The sequence below is a fragment of the Clinocottus analis genome, unplaced genomic scaffold, assembly GCF_023055335.1.
Source record: "Clinocottus analis isolate CAN_PGR_092001 unplaced genomic scaffold, fCliAna1.0.p SCAF_3, whole genome shotgun sequence".
NCBI classification, from domain to species: Eukaryota; Metazoa; Chordata; class Actinopteri; order Perciformes; family Cottidae; genus Clinocottus; species Clinocottus analis.
This window is the reverse complement of record NW_027176042.1, coordinates 10,469,343-10,486,174: the sequence shown is the minus strand read 5'-3', so window position 1 is coordinate 10,486,174 and position 16,832 is coordinate 10,469,343. Positions and strand designations below refer to the sequence as shown.

Here is a 16,832-nt window from a genome sequence, read left to right as displayed (position 1 = left end):
AGAGCCGTTTGACGGCGATGGCACCCGACACATACAGGCCTCATGTATTCAGCCCGAGTGTGAGGCGGCAGAGGGAGAGAAGAAGCGAGAGAAACGCTACCGTTGTCGCTATTAACTGTCAAAGTCACCTTCACCCCGAGGCAAGGGCCCTCGAGAACATACACACACACACACACACACACACACACACACACACAGAAGTTGATGGAAGTCATGAAGGAGTGAGTGTACGTTCTTTTGAAAACATTTAAAAAAAAAAAATGGAGTATGATGTAGAAGAAACAAACGGCCAACAACAACAGCAGCTTCTCGTTGTGTTGTCATCGCTGTGTCGGCCCCTCAGGATTGCGCCTCACCTTTATTTTTACTCAGCAGACGGCATTAAAGCGCTGCATTGTGGGACAATGGAGCGTCTGAGCGTGTCAGCTGAACACCTGCCGAGCGCTCCACCAGGATAACTCGGGAGCCTAATTATCAAGCAATTTGAAACAGCATTCTGTTGCCTCTGCCACTGTTTTAATTAGGGGGCGTTGGCTTTCAGAGGTCAAACCAAATGAGCTTTTAACTACTGTCATTCCAGGAGAAGATTTTGTTTCTCATTGGAGGGAGCCGTGCTGAAGCAACGGCGGGATCATGGACGAGACCTCGCCAGAGACAACAGAAGGTTTAGCATGCAAATGGGAACAAAGGAATATTTAAGAGAGGTGTAGGATGTATTTACCCACATCCCTATCTTTCTTTTCGTTGCCCACACAAGCCTGCTCAGAGTGCAACAATGAGGCAGGAAGGAAGCAGGAAAGGAATTGAAAGGAAGTGAAGCGTTACATGACGGGGGCGTGACTTTTAGCTGTTCTGTCACTTGCCTTTACCCACTCGTCAGTCTATGAATAAACATATCATTGTGTAAATATCTTGAGGAAACAAAAACCTTCCTATATCATCACAATATCAACATTGAGATAATTGGTCAAAAATAGTAAGATTTCCTCCAGGCCTAGATTCATGTTTTATTGATGGAAACTTCTGCCGTCCCTCCCCCACCCACACAAAAAAAGTGTTTTATTGGAAACAAAACGTGTGTGTTCAAACTTTGCACTTGAAACTCAGAGACACCCTCCAAATGTATTGATCGCGAGAAGCTCGGAGAAAACGAGACTTTGTCATGGCAAAAGGGAGATTCAGAAAGTGCGTTGCTTATTGCAGCTTTTCAAATCTGCCTCCTCTTCGCTCAATTTCTCCAAGACAGCCGAGGTAATTCAAATCGATTCCAAGTCCTTCAATTACAGACTCACTGACAACAGTTTGGAGAGAGGGAAATGGATTTCTCTGCTCATCTGCGAGCCAAGGCCAAATCTGAAGACCTCAACGGCTGCCGACAGCCCCGACTCCTCCTCCAGTCTTTCTGTTTTACTCACTCTGTTACTGTGTCGCTTCCCCCCCATAAAACCTGCCAGCAACTATCTTTCTTTAATGATTTCTGGCTGGCAACAAAACAATAACGGCGACAGAGCGGCGAGGCCAGAGCTGCTCTCTCATTTTATATTTCCGTCACCAAGAAGAGAGAAAACAAACAATTTGGCAACATTTCCGTGTCCGGATGATCCCATTGGGAACAAAATGTTCACCGTCTTTAGACAAAGAACTTCAACAATAAACACATGATCACACTGCACACGAGAACGGAAACATCAATATGCTGACGCGAACAGACATACGGGACAAAATCGATCCACACACACACACACACACAGACACACACACACACACACACACCGACAAAATATCCTCGCTGTCTGCTCGACAGATGCACAGGCAGAAAATTGTAAATATTGAGCAACCCCTTGTCCCTGAAAGATGAATAGCCAGAAGCAATTCATACTGCTATTGCTTCATTATAAACTAATATGTTCACAGTTGTTGCTTCCGAATGACTCAATAAATATCCAATACTTCCTGAGAGACAGCCTTGACCCTGTTGTCTGAAAGAATGTGCTTCAGGAGCGCCGGCTCTCACGGCGCGCTTAAACACTGACGGCAGCTTCATAAAGTGGCAATTACCGTTTTGACATCAATGGCGAAGCACATAAAAAAAAAACACCAAAAAGACTGCCACGTTTTGAGAAAGCCAAATAGACAATTACAGAGACAAATAAAATGAGCCAGTAAGGGTGAAAAATAAAACTCCTCGGGCATATTAATGCAGCTTAATTAAAGGAGCAGCCCGCCCAAAGAGTCGTTTGGAACAACCTCCCCCCTCTTTCACCTCCAGAGGTATTAGCAGAGTTAAAGGCAGCGGGGCTACATGATAGATATCCTCAGGTTGACCTCCAAAGCTTCTTTCCCCCTCATCTATATTTATATGAAGGAGCGGCACTAATTTTGCAGAGTAAATCAGTGTGCACATTTCGTTGTGACCTCCAGCTTGACACCGAATTAAACAATATCAGGGCCCCGAGAAGCCCGCTTTAACAAGCCTTAAATTCCTCTTTCCAATCCATCAGCAGGGATATTTCTGACACACGGAGGGAAGAGCATGAAATAAGGCAATTATTGAACCCTTCAGCCCATTTCTACGGCTCGGGCGGCACGGTGCGGCGCAGAGCCACAGACCTCCGAATTTGTGTCTCCAGATGACTCGGTGATAGGGACTTAAAATTAGTAAAGAAAAAAAAATGAATTATCGTAGCAAGTCAACAGTTTCACTTAATACCCCTCTTCACTTTGTATCAAGGTTGGCAGTTAATACACAGCATGTCATTTCTGACTGTATGGAAAGCAAAGATGTTAGCAGAGAGGCCCCCATCTGGAGTCCTCTCAACTTTGCCCGATTAAAAGAAAACTAGTTGCGAGCGTTTTAAAGGAGGGCTCCAGTTTGAGTGTTCTCGTCAGAAAAAAGATCTTGGTGCATACAGGAGGACGACGAACATGCATTGTGTGTGTGTGTGTGTGCGTTTCATGGAGGTGGCAGTCGATCCTGTGTGTCTGGGCATCCTCTCAGATTGCCTGACAGATAATCCATCACACAGTCAGTGTGTCTGACAGGAATAGGTCTCAGTCAACTCTCTGTCTCTGTGTTCTGCTCACACAGCCGATGAAGGACAGTCTCTCCTCTCAAATCTCTCTTGGGACCATCTACACTTGAGTTTTATTAAAGGACTGGTGTGTGATTTAAGGAATTTAAGTGTCTGCATGTGTGTGTGTGTGTGTGTGTGTGCCAATCCAAAGATGAAAAGCAAGGTAGAGTGAAAAAGGGTGTAACATACATGTATAATATGTTGTATGAGCAAGTTCTTGGAAACCTGGGCTCACTGTTCAACTTTTTTTTTACACGACTCCAGCTTTATCCAAAATCTATGTATTTCTGTATTAATAAAATCAACAAAAAAAGGAAGTATTTTGTAGGAATTAGTATCATTTTGTCCTTTGATTAAAACACTTTTAACTATTGGCACGGTGTCACAACATACACAGCTGTTCAACACAGATTACATCTCATAAAGGCGCCTCGCCCCATGTCTGAACCTATTAGGCCGTGTGACCCTCAGACTAAACGTATAGGGAGCGGATCTGAAGCGGAAACTTGGCGTAATGCAGGAGCAATGTTGGTCACCTTAATGGAAACTGGAATGTGAGGCAAACAAATGAAACCAGACCATCGAATCAAAATGGTTGTTTTTAATCTCTCAAATTATATACACAGTTTTGACACTGTCTTCAAGATATCCTGTCAATATACATTCTTGATTACAAAAAAAAAGCAAATTACAGTTGTATTCTTAATTTTTTGTTTTCTCAGCACCTCTGAATAAATGTACTGCAGGGACCCAAAGAGTCGGCAAGACAGTTTACAAAATTTGGCCTTGCTGAAATAGGCACAGATTTAAGCAGTTCATAATTAAGACATGCTGTATAATATTCACAGCGTCGATACTCCATCCACCTCATGTGATACACAGATAAGGCTTTGGATGGATTAATGGATTTGTTCTGTCACCAGGAAAACAGACAGATTGATCCACAGTTACGATGTGCTCGCTGTTATGCGGCCTTTTGGAACAGCCGTATCATAGATTTCATAAAAACAGCTGTTTTCAGTCATACTGTACTATAAAAAATGAGGGCGCTGAAAATCTCTCTAATAACATTTCACACAAATGCCACACAGCGTGGAGAGAAAGTGGCGTCTATCACTTTTGAAAATGGAATGCACAAAGTGTTGGATCACTTTCCAACAGGGTCAAAGGAGCTTTATGATATTCCACGACAAAATGATGTGGACAAGACTAAGAATTAGAGAGCAATTTAGAAATAAAAACAAGAAAACATAGACGTAAGATCTGCTAATTAACACGGCACACTGTGACGCATGTATCGAGATGACACAGCATCCGAAAACCTGTGATGAAGACACACATTTGGCAGTGAACGTATTATCGTTAAAGCTGGTGTTGAAACTAAAAAAACATCAAAGGCCTACGAGAGCGAAGGCTTGAGGTCCTGGAGGTCTGCATGTGTAAGAAAAGGCTCATGGTGATGATGCATGCCGGTAGTGCCGAGAAGCTTTCTCTATTTGTTGATGGCGGCCACAGCTTTCTTGGCAGCGTCATCCAGGTTCTCCGCTGCGGTGATGGGCAGGCCGCTCTCGCTCAGAATCCTCTTGGCCTCGTTGACGTTGGTCCCTAGAAGGAGCAGAAACGACGTCATTACAGGAATACCACAGTGCTGACACAAAAAAAAGAAAATCGGAGGGCTTAACAAGGTTGAACCCGACATGCCGTATGCACTGATGTAAAAACCAACACTGTGTGAAAGACAAAGAGCTCCTTTGGAGGAATCAATGCACCTGATGACAGATGGATGGAGTTATGGCTGAACGGTGGTAGTTCTGTCAGTGAGGCAAGAGGACAATTTATTTGTATTCGTTTGTGTGTGTTGGCAGTGTCGGCTGCAGCGAGGTCAGGGGCAACAGGTGCTGGATGATACGCTGGCGTCCACGCCCCGGTAGACCCCCAACCAACCAGACACAGAGATGGAGAGACACCCGGAGACTCCCTCCACAGCCCCAAGCCTCCACACACTAAACTGTCTGCCTCACGGCGCAGCGCACACACACACACACACACACACACAGGGAGAGGACAATGATGAAAAGAGGGAGCGAGTGAGATGAGAGAGAGCAAAAGGTCAAATGGAGCAGAATCGCCCACGCTGCTAAAACAACAAAAGCCAGCTGTTTATGTGGCATTTACTGATTTCACACATGAAGACGTGATGGCAGAGAAAAGGCCATTTACAGAGTCCTGTCTGATCCGGGAACAACAATTCTCTACTCTGCCTACTCCTGGAATTTATTTTTAATTTTTTAAAAACACATCCTATTCATTTTTATTATTATTGGTTTTATTTATTTGTAATTACGTCTGTCTTTATCTTCAACACCTAAATAGCTCCAGGGGGCCATCAAACATCTTATTTTAAACAGTAATTTGATCGTCACACACAGCATCGTGTAATCTGACTACTTGATACTTATTGGATCTTATAAACCACTTTTCACCACACCAGCACCCTTTTCAAAAACTAATCGAGTTAGCTTCTCATTTTGATATTGATCATTATTATGCCCTATTATTATTATTAATATTATTATATATACTGCAACAATTAGTTGATTGTTTTATGTCTTTTGTTGAAGCTGGAATGGCTTTAAAAATGTGAGTATTTGTCCTTCATGGTAGTAAACTGAATCTTTTTAAGTTTTGGACCGTCAAAACATATCACACGTTATCGACCAAATGATTAGAAGAGAAAATAATAATAAAACCTGCAGTTGAATCTCTAATGAAAATAATAGTTTTACAGTCTTACATTAGTGTACAGTATGTACTGTATGTGTGGAATTACAATATGTGATGTGAAATTATCTGCCAATGTTGTACATCGGTCTCTCTGAATTCACTCGAGACCTTTGAGTGAAATGGCGCTCTGTGAGTGTGTGTGTGTGTGTGTGTGTGTGTGTACTCAGACACTTACAGGTTGACCTTAGCTCTCCTGGCTGGCTTGTAATTAAGACTGCATGATGTGTGAACTCTCTGGAGGCCAGGCCACCCTGATCAATATACCTTTCATGAAGAATTCTATTACCAGCGCCACTTAACGCCTAATATTTCACCTCTTTTGTCCAGCTTGATAATAAGTCATTCCACACACATTTGAAACAATCAATTGTGCGATGTAATTAATTAGAATACAAGTAGGAAGAGACCTTGCTCTGGCGCAAAAACAGAGGATGGAATAATCTCTCTGTGACGACTCTGTGGTCTCTCTGCTGTCGCTCACACTCACATCGTCACTGAATGCTTTACGTTCAATAGGTGGAGCCGTAATATCAAACAGGCTCATCCGTCAGATGATTAAAACAAAGTTGCAGCACAACAAAGTCGAAACAACGTGAGATAAACCTCCGGCAGAAGCAGCCATATGTGGCCACAGCATAAAATACATAATGCAAGAGATACTCTGAAAAGACAAATACGACTATGGAAAGTGTATACAGGCCTGAAATAAAGAAAACAACACATGCACTTCAATTTTTTTTGTGCCATAAATATGAATGAGAAACAATAGTGTGTGCGGCAGCATTGTTAAGACACTGCATCTGTGCTACTTGTGTCATCCATGTAATGTGTGAGGAGGGTCACGCATCTGTGGGAGTGAGAACAAAGAGTCATGCATTGACGTGGGTCTTCCTCTGCATATGTGAGTGAGTGAGTGAGTGAGTGAGTGAGTGAGTGAGTGAGTGGACTGCAGTTCCACTGTGAGCAGTAGGGAGCAATGATAGCTCACAGCAGCAGAGGAAAGGATGGAGCCCGGCTGGAAACAGCACGACTGGGTGTGTATGAGAGTGTGTGTCTGTGTTTGTAGAGTCTGCTTAGTACATGGATGTGTGTGTTCACCTGCAGCCACTAGGTGCTGCCAGAGACCTACTCACAGCCCGGACCCAGACACATAATAAAATACACTCACATCAAGAACAACTTTAATTTGAAAGTGAAATACCATGAGATTAACTGAAAAGACAAAAATGAGAGATTTTCACTGCTCCATAGCACAACATTATTTACACAATCTCCAGGGTTTTAGAGGGTTATTAATGTCTGCCAATGACTGCCAATTACTAGAGATTTCTTTCCATTCGGATGCTCTTCAGACAAACTATTAGAGCAATTAAAACATTACAAAAATAAACAAAAGTACAGTACACTGAACTACACCACACACACACACACACACACACACACACACACACACACACACACACGCACACACACGCAGAGATACAATAAAGTTGCATAATGCATGAGAGAATTGGTGAAACTTAAAATGCAATGTTTGACTGGGTGCCTCATGGCGATAACAACATAAGTTACACACTGTTGAAACAGTGTGAACAAACAAACGCTGCGCTGCTTTCAAGGTGCAACATTCTGACGTTGAGCTGGTGGCTCATAGCTAACAGTGCTAACAGCGCTAACTACGCGAAAATTGCTGACAGAGCCGACAGTGGATGATGGGTGCTCCGTTTCTTTAACAACGTTATCAGCAGTACAATCTTTGTGTGAGCCGTGCAGAGCGGCGGCCGTGAGCCAGGCGGGTCACGCTCACGTGCACAAACTTGAGCTCACTGTCCGCGTGGCCGCCCCGGCGACGTCAACGAAGCAAGGAGGCGCTCGCGTGACTTCATTCTCTGCTCAGAAAGACATTACTCCACCAAAGAGCATCGTTGTTTTCTGCTATATTAATGCTCTGAATGTTAAATACAGCTACTTTATGTATTTTGCCATCTAAATAATTGCCACTTTGTAGAACACATTTCTGTTGGATATCGACACTAATGTGCAAGCTTTCTTGAGACTATTCTTGAAAATGCCACTTTAATGCGCGAGTCAATTAAAGGCCACCACGTTTCAACAGGATAATAAGGCTTGGGGCTGTGCCAAAAGGCTCGCGCTGGAGAGGTTCTGTTGATGCTGTTGTTCATAAATCTGTGACTAATTCTGTCCTAACGAGCTGAGTTTAGTGAAGCTAAGATCTGATGAGAGGAGAAGACGCCGCTTTATTCTCCTACCCACAGAGTTACTCTGTGCTTCTCCTGGTTCTTGTGCATCACAGAGAATTGTTGTGCCTGTGATGTGTGTGAAGTGTGTTCTTGCACAAGGTAAAGATAAGAAAATAAATGATGTAAGGCTTGATAACTTATCTAAATCCCTTTCTGTGGTGGTGGAATTAGCTTGATCCATTCGCTCTGAACTTTGTTTTTAATAAGGGTTAGTTTTGTAGAATAAATTACTTTGTGTAAGAGAAATAACATCTTTCTTTTACAAATGAATCGTTAAATTCATAACTAATAAAACACGCTATTACCATTTACCAAAGGCTTTTCATAGACATCTCTACTTGCTACAGCAGGAAAAGCACAGGTTTGACTAATTACATGAACGAGCATGCACAATAATTCTCACGTCATTAATTTGATTGTTTGCATAATTAATGTAATACTGCGACGGGTTTCTCAAAATGATGGCCGCTGATCAGAAAAGTTACATAGCCTGTGCAACAGGTTTAGTTGTTCTAGAGGTTTGACATACACATACACAATATACATACTTTTCTAAAAATCTGAAAAGACTTTTTAATCAGCTTAATAATCTTGTCAGTGTCACAACAAATACTTCTGACACCTACTAAGTAGTTCCAGTTAAACGGTCTGTTCACCGCTCCAAATTAATGCACTGCCTACATTATAGAATATGTTATTCATAGCAGTGAGTGTAGTCCTTCAGAGCCTCATCCTCTGGACAACACGCGGTGGTGACGATAACACACGAGCTGCCAGAAGCAACTTCCATTGCACCTGTGAACTCTCAATCGTCGCTCACGTCCCAGCTGCTATTCAACTCGCTACTTCAGGCTGCAGCCGACAGGACACACGGCTTCTCATATCGCAGGAACTGTTTATTAATTCTTTATGTGCTGAAAGAGTCAATAGCGTTTCCATTCAGTGCTGTTTTTCCCCAAAGATGCACTTTATGGTTACCTCTACAGACCAGCCGTGGTAAACGAGCTTAGTAATAGAGTTTGATGTCAATTCAAACCCGATTACTTTTTTGGTTTAGAGGGTATGATTTAGATTGTGTTCATATTTAAACTTGTAATTATCTACCTAAAGATCTTCCTCTTCGCTAGTGTTTTGGCATATTTTGCAAAAAGACAAAAAAACATGTTAAATGAAATCTTAAGCATAATGTTAAAAATGAAACACCAAAGTATGGTTTACATTTTGTACGACTGTCATTTACAAGTGTTGATTGTGAAAAAGAAATGGTATGAAACAACAGACACTATTCCTTTTTAAAGACTTTTTGTCTCCCCAGCAACCTTGAACTGATGTGATGTGATGTAATATATATATATATATATATATATATATATATATATATATATATATATATATATATATATATATATATAAACATCGAACTAACGTTGATTGTTAAACCTTACAATATTCAGAACCAAACCGTTAGGTTCAAAATTGGACGAGGGCCACTCTCCCCACCTTCATCCTGTGTGTTAAACATCAAATGCTTCTCATTTGAGCGCTGAGAGAGAGAGTCCTGAACGATGCAGACGCTCCTTTGATGTGCTTGCCGGTCATTAATCAAAGTTTTCATGTTTCTGATGTCTTGATTCTTGTTTCAGCGGACGCAAACACTATGTTCACTCAGACACTCAGTATATCAGGCCTACAGAGCATCTCTGACATTGAGAGTTCATAATGTATATAAATGCACCGAGTCGTTCAGATTTTCATCTACGTTGAACCTCATCGTATTAACATATGCCATCATATTTAGTTTTGGGGCATCTAAAGCAACTGTCCATTTATTTCACTACCTTTTCAGTTCTTGTCCGGTGCTTTTTGGAAGCAAAGAGTAGGAAGAAGATGCATAATATATGAAAATACAAAAAAAAGGGAAATTGTTTAATACTTACAACTTTCGAAAGGCAAAACAAAAAGATCTGGCTAGTGTCAAAAGAAGGCCAGTGTCTGTTCTTTTCTATTCTCTGTGTGTGTATGTGTACATAAATACCTGTTTATGTGTGCATTAGTGGCAGCAGAGGGCTATGTGAGCTATGATGACACCGTCGGGACTGAAAGGGTAATTATAATCATACTATTGGACCTCGCATCTCTTTTTAATTAAGTGGCAGGAATATGGCCAGACCACCTTTTAAGGAGAAAACAGCCACCAATGTTTGAGAGACAGTTGGGAACGGCTCAGTAAATCAATAGGCCAGGGAACAGAGTTAAGCGAATGCAGCCACCTTTTTTTCTTCTTCCCTGGACCCTGAGGGCTATTCAAGGGGATTTTTTCCCCACAGTGGCAGACAGCATCCTCAGAGCGATATGTCCATGTTTGCACTGTGGCCAAAGGGGGCAGTACAGTTCTTCATCATGCATCTCTTCTTTTCAAGACATTAAACATGTGTGTCTACATACATTTTGGGTGGATTATTTTCCATACTTACGAATATAACTGCTTATATTGTAGCCACAAGTTGCGTGTGTTTTAGTTTGACTCCATATTATCCAGTACTTCAAGCAACTCATTCCACCCTATCAGCATCTAGACAACATGGCCCTTATCCCCCACATATGGGAATACATAACTCTTCACCAATGTAATCAACCCAGGCCTTTTAAAAAGAGCCCTTCCCAATTAAAAGTGTGCCAGTTAATCCATTCTGATCCTGTTGAAGAGCGCTGGGCCGCTCTCGCTGCCCGGCGGTCAGCCTAGCAAGCTGAGCTGATTGATTCTGAACCAATCTTCTCCACAAGACTGCAGCCCAGGATGTAATGACCCACAGCTAAAGCTAGGATTATGCCCGGGCCAGAAAGATGTGGTTGGCCCAACCGCCAGCAGTGACCTTCTGTTTGTGAGTCAGGTTGCATTACATGGTGTAGTAGGAGAAATATGCAGTGACTAATTAAGGGGGTCTGTTTTGATACCTTGCCAATCCAGTCGCTTTTGTGGTGACGCAGTTCAGGAGTTGTGTGCACACTCCTCAGCCATGTGGTCAATCGGCACCATGAAGATAGTTGAAATCGTGCACACTTAATTTGTGCGCAGTTCTAACTCGAGGTCACGTTGTGGATTTAAGTTTGAGCAACACACCAGTTCTTGTTACAGCTTCAGTTCTGGTGCAAAGACCTTTCCCTTTGTTCAAGGGGAGGATAATGAAAACAATGGATGGCTATTCTTATGCTTTGCTAAATGTATGTCTCACACTTTCCACTCACACTCTAAACAGCCATGTCTGTACTGTACTGTAGTGCCGCGGTGCACAGTTGGGTTCTCGAAACAGCTTACGCACCCTGACCTACAAACCATATTAGCAGAGTGCGTGAGGACATACAGTATGAAGTCCACGTACACACACACCTGCTCTGGACACACTCAGCAGGATTTTGACAATTAAGCTAACCACCAACTGGCCCCCGTGCCTCTGGGAGTCACCGCTGCCAGCCCCCCACACACACACACACACACACACACACACGCACACACACAGAGCAGGTACCATTAGCATACACAGGTGAAAGGTGAGCCAATCAGAGCATCTCTACGGTTATTCTGGCTGGCGCTAATGACGGGTGCGGCACAATGTGACACATATGAGAAATGCACTGCTGTTCTTACTGGGACGTTGGCCCACAATGAAGATGGATCGGCCCCGGAGAGCACAGCAGCAATAATACAATGGCTCCAAAGTTTAAAACAAACAGGGAAAGATGTGCTTTTAATCCTGCAGCACTTGTGCTGTTTACCAGTAACACAATACAGTTAGAATAGATACATTTGTCACCTTAAAAATGGTCCAAAAAATAAATGTATATTTATCAAAAATTAGATACAACTGACTTCATTATCAGTTTTGTGTTAGTGCTTGAATGCTTTATACCAATGAAGTTGGAGCTTGTGGCCGTATGGGTTATCACGTAGGGGCTAACAGTCAGAAAACATTTCAAGACATGGTTCTTTCTTTTATTTCACCGATCTTTGTTATTGCACATTTCTACCTTCAAGCCGGACCACCAGCGGCACCTTCAGCTTCAGCTCTCGACAAGCCTTGGTGATGCCGTTGGCGATGATGGCACAGTTGACGATTCCACCGAAGATGTTGACCAGGATGGCCTCAACCTGTGAAATAAGAGAATAAAATGAGGATTCAATCCAGTGGCATTGTGCAAAGGATGTACATTTGTCATATACAACTTTCATTATGATGGGTCAACAAGGTTTGTCCACACAGAAGCACAAAACAGTCAACTATCGACACGTCCTTTGTAAAGCAATTCAACACATCAGTGCAAAACTAATTGTTTCAAGATTGAAGTCTCTTGACTGAGGAAAACATTTAGTAGAGCAGCCTCCATATCTTTATGTACAATACGACATGCAGCAAGAAGCAATACAACACTGTCACACCGAGGCAGAATAGAGTAATATATTGTTGAAGTTAAGAGGGCAGCAGCAGGTGAAAAAGGCAACATTGGGGCCAAATAATAAAGCAATATTTCAATGGGAAGTGGTGACATGACAAACAGAAGAAGCTGCACACCTGGCTTGTTTTCCAAACATTCCAATGTGGCAGAGCCATGCATCATATTAGACCTTTAAAAACGGTGTGGTATAAAACACTTTCCTTTCCGCTTAATAGAATATAAACATTAATTCACAGAGAGCGTCCGTCTTTTCAGAGTTTTGTTCCAATAAACAGAGATCACATTGGCAGATGCTTGAAGGAGATACTGAAGAAGTTCAGATGAAGGTACTTAAACATATTCTCACCCTTGGCATATGTCCTTAAACGCAGTGTTTTGTCTGTGGATTCACAACCTTATTTCTAGAGCGAGTCTTTCTTCCTCTGTCTGCTGGGAATCGAAAGTAGCTAGATTGGCTAGGAAGCTGATGGTTGAATCCCACGGGAAACAGAAAGACAAGGAGCTAATGCAAGATAGATCCCGCCCTGCTCGAGACTCAGTTCAAATTCAAAAGCTATGATTCGCAAATGTTAAGATGTCCTTTGCTGTCACGATTTTACATTTTGCAAACAGCCATCTAGAACAAACCTTTGAGTTTTGAAAACGTTAAGTTGTGCCAAACAATCTCACTGTCTGTGCTGCTTTCCCTTGAGCTGTCTTGCAGTTTCTTTAGCAAAATATATCTTTACTTTCTTACAAAATGAGCATGAAGCTGATAACCCTAAGTAGTGAAGCAAGGCTTTGTGCGTGTGTGTGTGTGTGTCTGCGTGCAATTACACTAACAATCTAGCACTTGGTAATTACCCTGGCTAGCTCAGTGGAAAAGTAGACTGAGAGCACACAGGATTAATCCTCCATGTTTGTTTATAATCACTGCTAATCTGTTAGCGCCGATTCGGATGAGCAGCTTGTGGGTGTTTGTGCGTGCCTGTCGTGAACGTGTATGTTTTCAATGTGTGGTAATGATGTTTATAGGGAGAGGAGATCAAGGACTTGGGTAGCTATCAGAGCGACAGCCACAGCATTGTCCTCTACGTGCTATCCCAACAAATACCTCCTTATGAACTGCAGAATGACACAAGACCAGGAGAGAGCTCCGCAAGAAACACAGAAGCAGGCAGCAGCGTAAAGACTCAGGTGTCATGTAAAGAAACTAAGCAAGCTGTCAGGTCAACACACGGAGCCGTTTCATGCTGATGAGGTAAATCGCACAGGGATGTGACCAGGAACGCACAAAAACAAGGGAAGTCAGGGAAGCATTAGTCCCAAAACAGCAAATGAACACGACTCAGATGTTGAAATGAAAAACAAAGAAAACAAAATGAATCACGACCTCCAGATTACTCGTGTAATACTACATGATGAGGCGCTGTAATTTATTTAAATAATGGATGAGGTAGAGGCAAAGAATAGCACTCCATTTTTTTCTCTATAGCAGAACAGTTTGCATGTTCTCGCTAATACAATGGCCATTTACACAGGACAAAAGGATATGGTGTTTGCTAATTATTACCAATTTTCTACCGTTTTGTAGAAATACATTTAAACTAGATTAGGGTCATTTCATTAGTACGTTTGTATTGTCACAATGATAACTTGTACTTTAATTTAAAGTATGTTCTGTTCTCATTCAGACAAATAATAAAGCTCTGAACAAAATGTGGTTTGAAGTTTCCAATTGTTGTATACTTTTTTGAGAATATGGGAGTCATTGTTTAACAAATACAATATGTTTGGGGAAACAAATACATTTGTATTAGTGCGTAATTATGTCTGTTAATTTAGCCTTGTAAAAGGGGCCCTCCACCAATTGAGTGTTGGGGAAATAAAAAGTGACCCCACAATAGTCAAATTCAAAGCCTCAGGGGCCAAGACACCGTGACCTTTTGTCATTGAGTCAAGCTCAAAATAACCCTGGATCCTCCATTTTAAAACACGTCTTTTGTTGGACATTCCTATCCTGATGAATGCTTCCACTTTTCAAACTCCCCTTCCTAGGTTAGTTTTTCGTTTTATTTTTATGAATTAACAAGCCAAATCTGAATCAACCCTGATGACATCAAACATGTTTATTAGACTGTACGAAGCTTTAAGAAGAAAAAAAACACCAGTGACACCATGTATTCTCTTTTTCCCTTCTTGCCTCAGGATGTTCAGCACTCCTTGTGACAATTAAATTGATTTTCATGTGTAAAATTGGTAGAGCGACCCTTTAATGTACATCTGGTATCGCATATAAAGGACAAGTGTAGCCTCAAGGTACCCGTTTCTGTCTCTGGCACTGACCACACTACCGATGGGAATCTGCAGCCGCCCCAAACACCCACACACACACACACCCACAGACACACAGACACACACACACACACACCCACGAGTAGGTGGTCGTAGCTTTCAGGTGCACGGCCGAATGTACTAACGGACACACTTGAACAGCTCTGGTACAGATGAACAATACGCAGTCAAAATAAAGCTACACGCACACACTTTTTTGAAGAAGACCACGGTATTACTTGATGGTCGGCATTCATTAACATGTGTGAAGACGAGTGGCAGGCAGGCAGGAGACCGTGTGAGAGTCCAGCAGTGGGGGAAAAGCAGACGAAAAGGAGGTGTGAAATGTTAACGGCTCGTTGTTTCTCAGACCTCGGCTGTGTATCAAACAGTTCTTCTGACAGCCTGTTAGGTTTTATCTGCAGTTCACACATTCATAGGTATGCGCGCATGCGTGTTTATGTGTGTGTGTGTGTGTGTGTGTGTGTGTGTGTATCTTTGCGGCTGCCTCTGGGCATAAATAGGAGTGTGTGCTGCCCCACTGCCCAGTGCAGGTGTGGCCCACAGCAGGTACACAAGTTCAACATCGCCACTGCCACTATAAATTTGTACACAGACAATTTGAAAAAGATACAAAGGAGAGATGCACATCTGAATATTACTGACTGACGCTCTCAGCCCGAGTCGGTGCATTTACTGTCCCGTAAGATTGGAGGTTAAGAATGATTGTAGTTGTATTACTTGCACATGCCCAATTAATTAACAATGAAATGAAGAGTTCACACACACCTTAAAACAAGGTCGGACTCAGGGTCTCACCAACACCCCCACCCATACACAACCACAGCATTATGTGGCTCCCACTGGGGGGCAGCAGAGATTTAGATGCCTTTTTGCAGCCTCACGAGAGAAGGCACTATTCTCACCCTATTTGCAGCCCATTTTTCAACTCTGTCTCTATTGGGAAGAACCATTTTTCTTCCATTCATGCATCTCCTATTGACACCCATGTATATTAATGATACGCAAGACATGATTTATGTTGCTTGGCAAAGAAGTAAATGCTGTTTATAGAAATATGGATATGGTGAGGAGGACTGAGTTGCACTTTGCTTTAAGTTTTTTTTTCCTCATAATATCTCTTGTTTAGGTTTACAAGCAAGTGTACAGCCTGAGGAACATCACCTACCTTGTACAAACAGACAACAGGCATACATCTAATGTTCTAACACTTCTGCCTACTCCAAGTAAAGATAACATTGTTACAACACCACACACAAACTGTAATTTGAAGTGAGATAATGTGCTTAACTACTGTGTGCCCAAAGGGAAAACAGCCTTTAATTGAAAATATGCAAAAGGCACTGGCGCTAAAAGAGCAGAAGAGGCAAAAATGTATGCCTCTCTAATCCTGTTTTTCTGCGAGGACAGTTCATTCTGTTCTTAATTGCAATATATACCTTTGGTAAAGCATAATGCAGGTGGACTGCGCAGTCCGCATTAGTTATAAAATAAAGCATATTGCTTCTTTTTTAGCAAGGTACTGGTTTGTAAGGGGTTAAAATGGCACAATGACGAACTGGCCAAAAGAATAGTCTTTGGCTTGACGCCCTCTCTCCAATCAAAAGTCTAACAACTGCTCGGCTCCATTCAGCTCACAGTGGCTCAGAAATCCAGCCTCACGATATGAAATAGCACACCCCAATCCGTCGAAAATCTTCAACATCACACTCTGTAGCATTTTCCCTCCTGTCACAGAAACAAGTACTGCCTCTCTCCTTAAAGGCATTCATTTCAGGTGAGCTAACTTGGCAGCGGGGTGGATTTCTTTCATCAGAGCTCAGCATAAGGCAGCAGGTATAATGTGCCAGCTCGCTCTTTTTAGAGAGGTCTTTGTGCGTTCTTTCAGGCAGTGTTACGGCATGAGCCGGTGCCTTCTACCTGGGCG

General features: G+C 42.3%; 1 protein-coding gene across 1 annotated transcript in view; it reads right to left on the bottom strand.

Annotated features, from left to right (window-relative positions):
* Positions 1-3,677: 3,677 nt before the first annotated feature.
* Positions 3,678-16,832, bottom strand: part of suclg2 (succinate-CoA ligase GDP-forming subunit beta) — an 89,635-nt gene continuing 76,480 nt past the window's right edge. Inside the window, exons 10-11 of the mRNA XM_068594158.1 lie at positions 12,146-12,266; positions 3,678-4,679 (exon numbers count right to left, since the gene is read on the bottom strand). Coding sequence (XP_068450259.1) covers positions 4,567-4,679; positions 12,146-12,266 — 234 coding nt within the window. The 3' untranslated portion in view covers positions 3,678-4,566. The remainder of the gene's footprint in view (positions 4,680-12,145; positions 12,267-16,832) is intronic.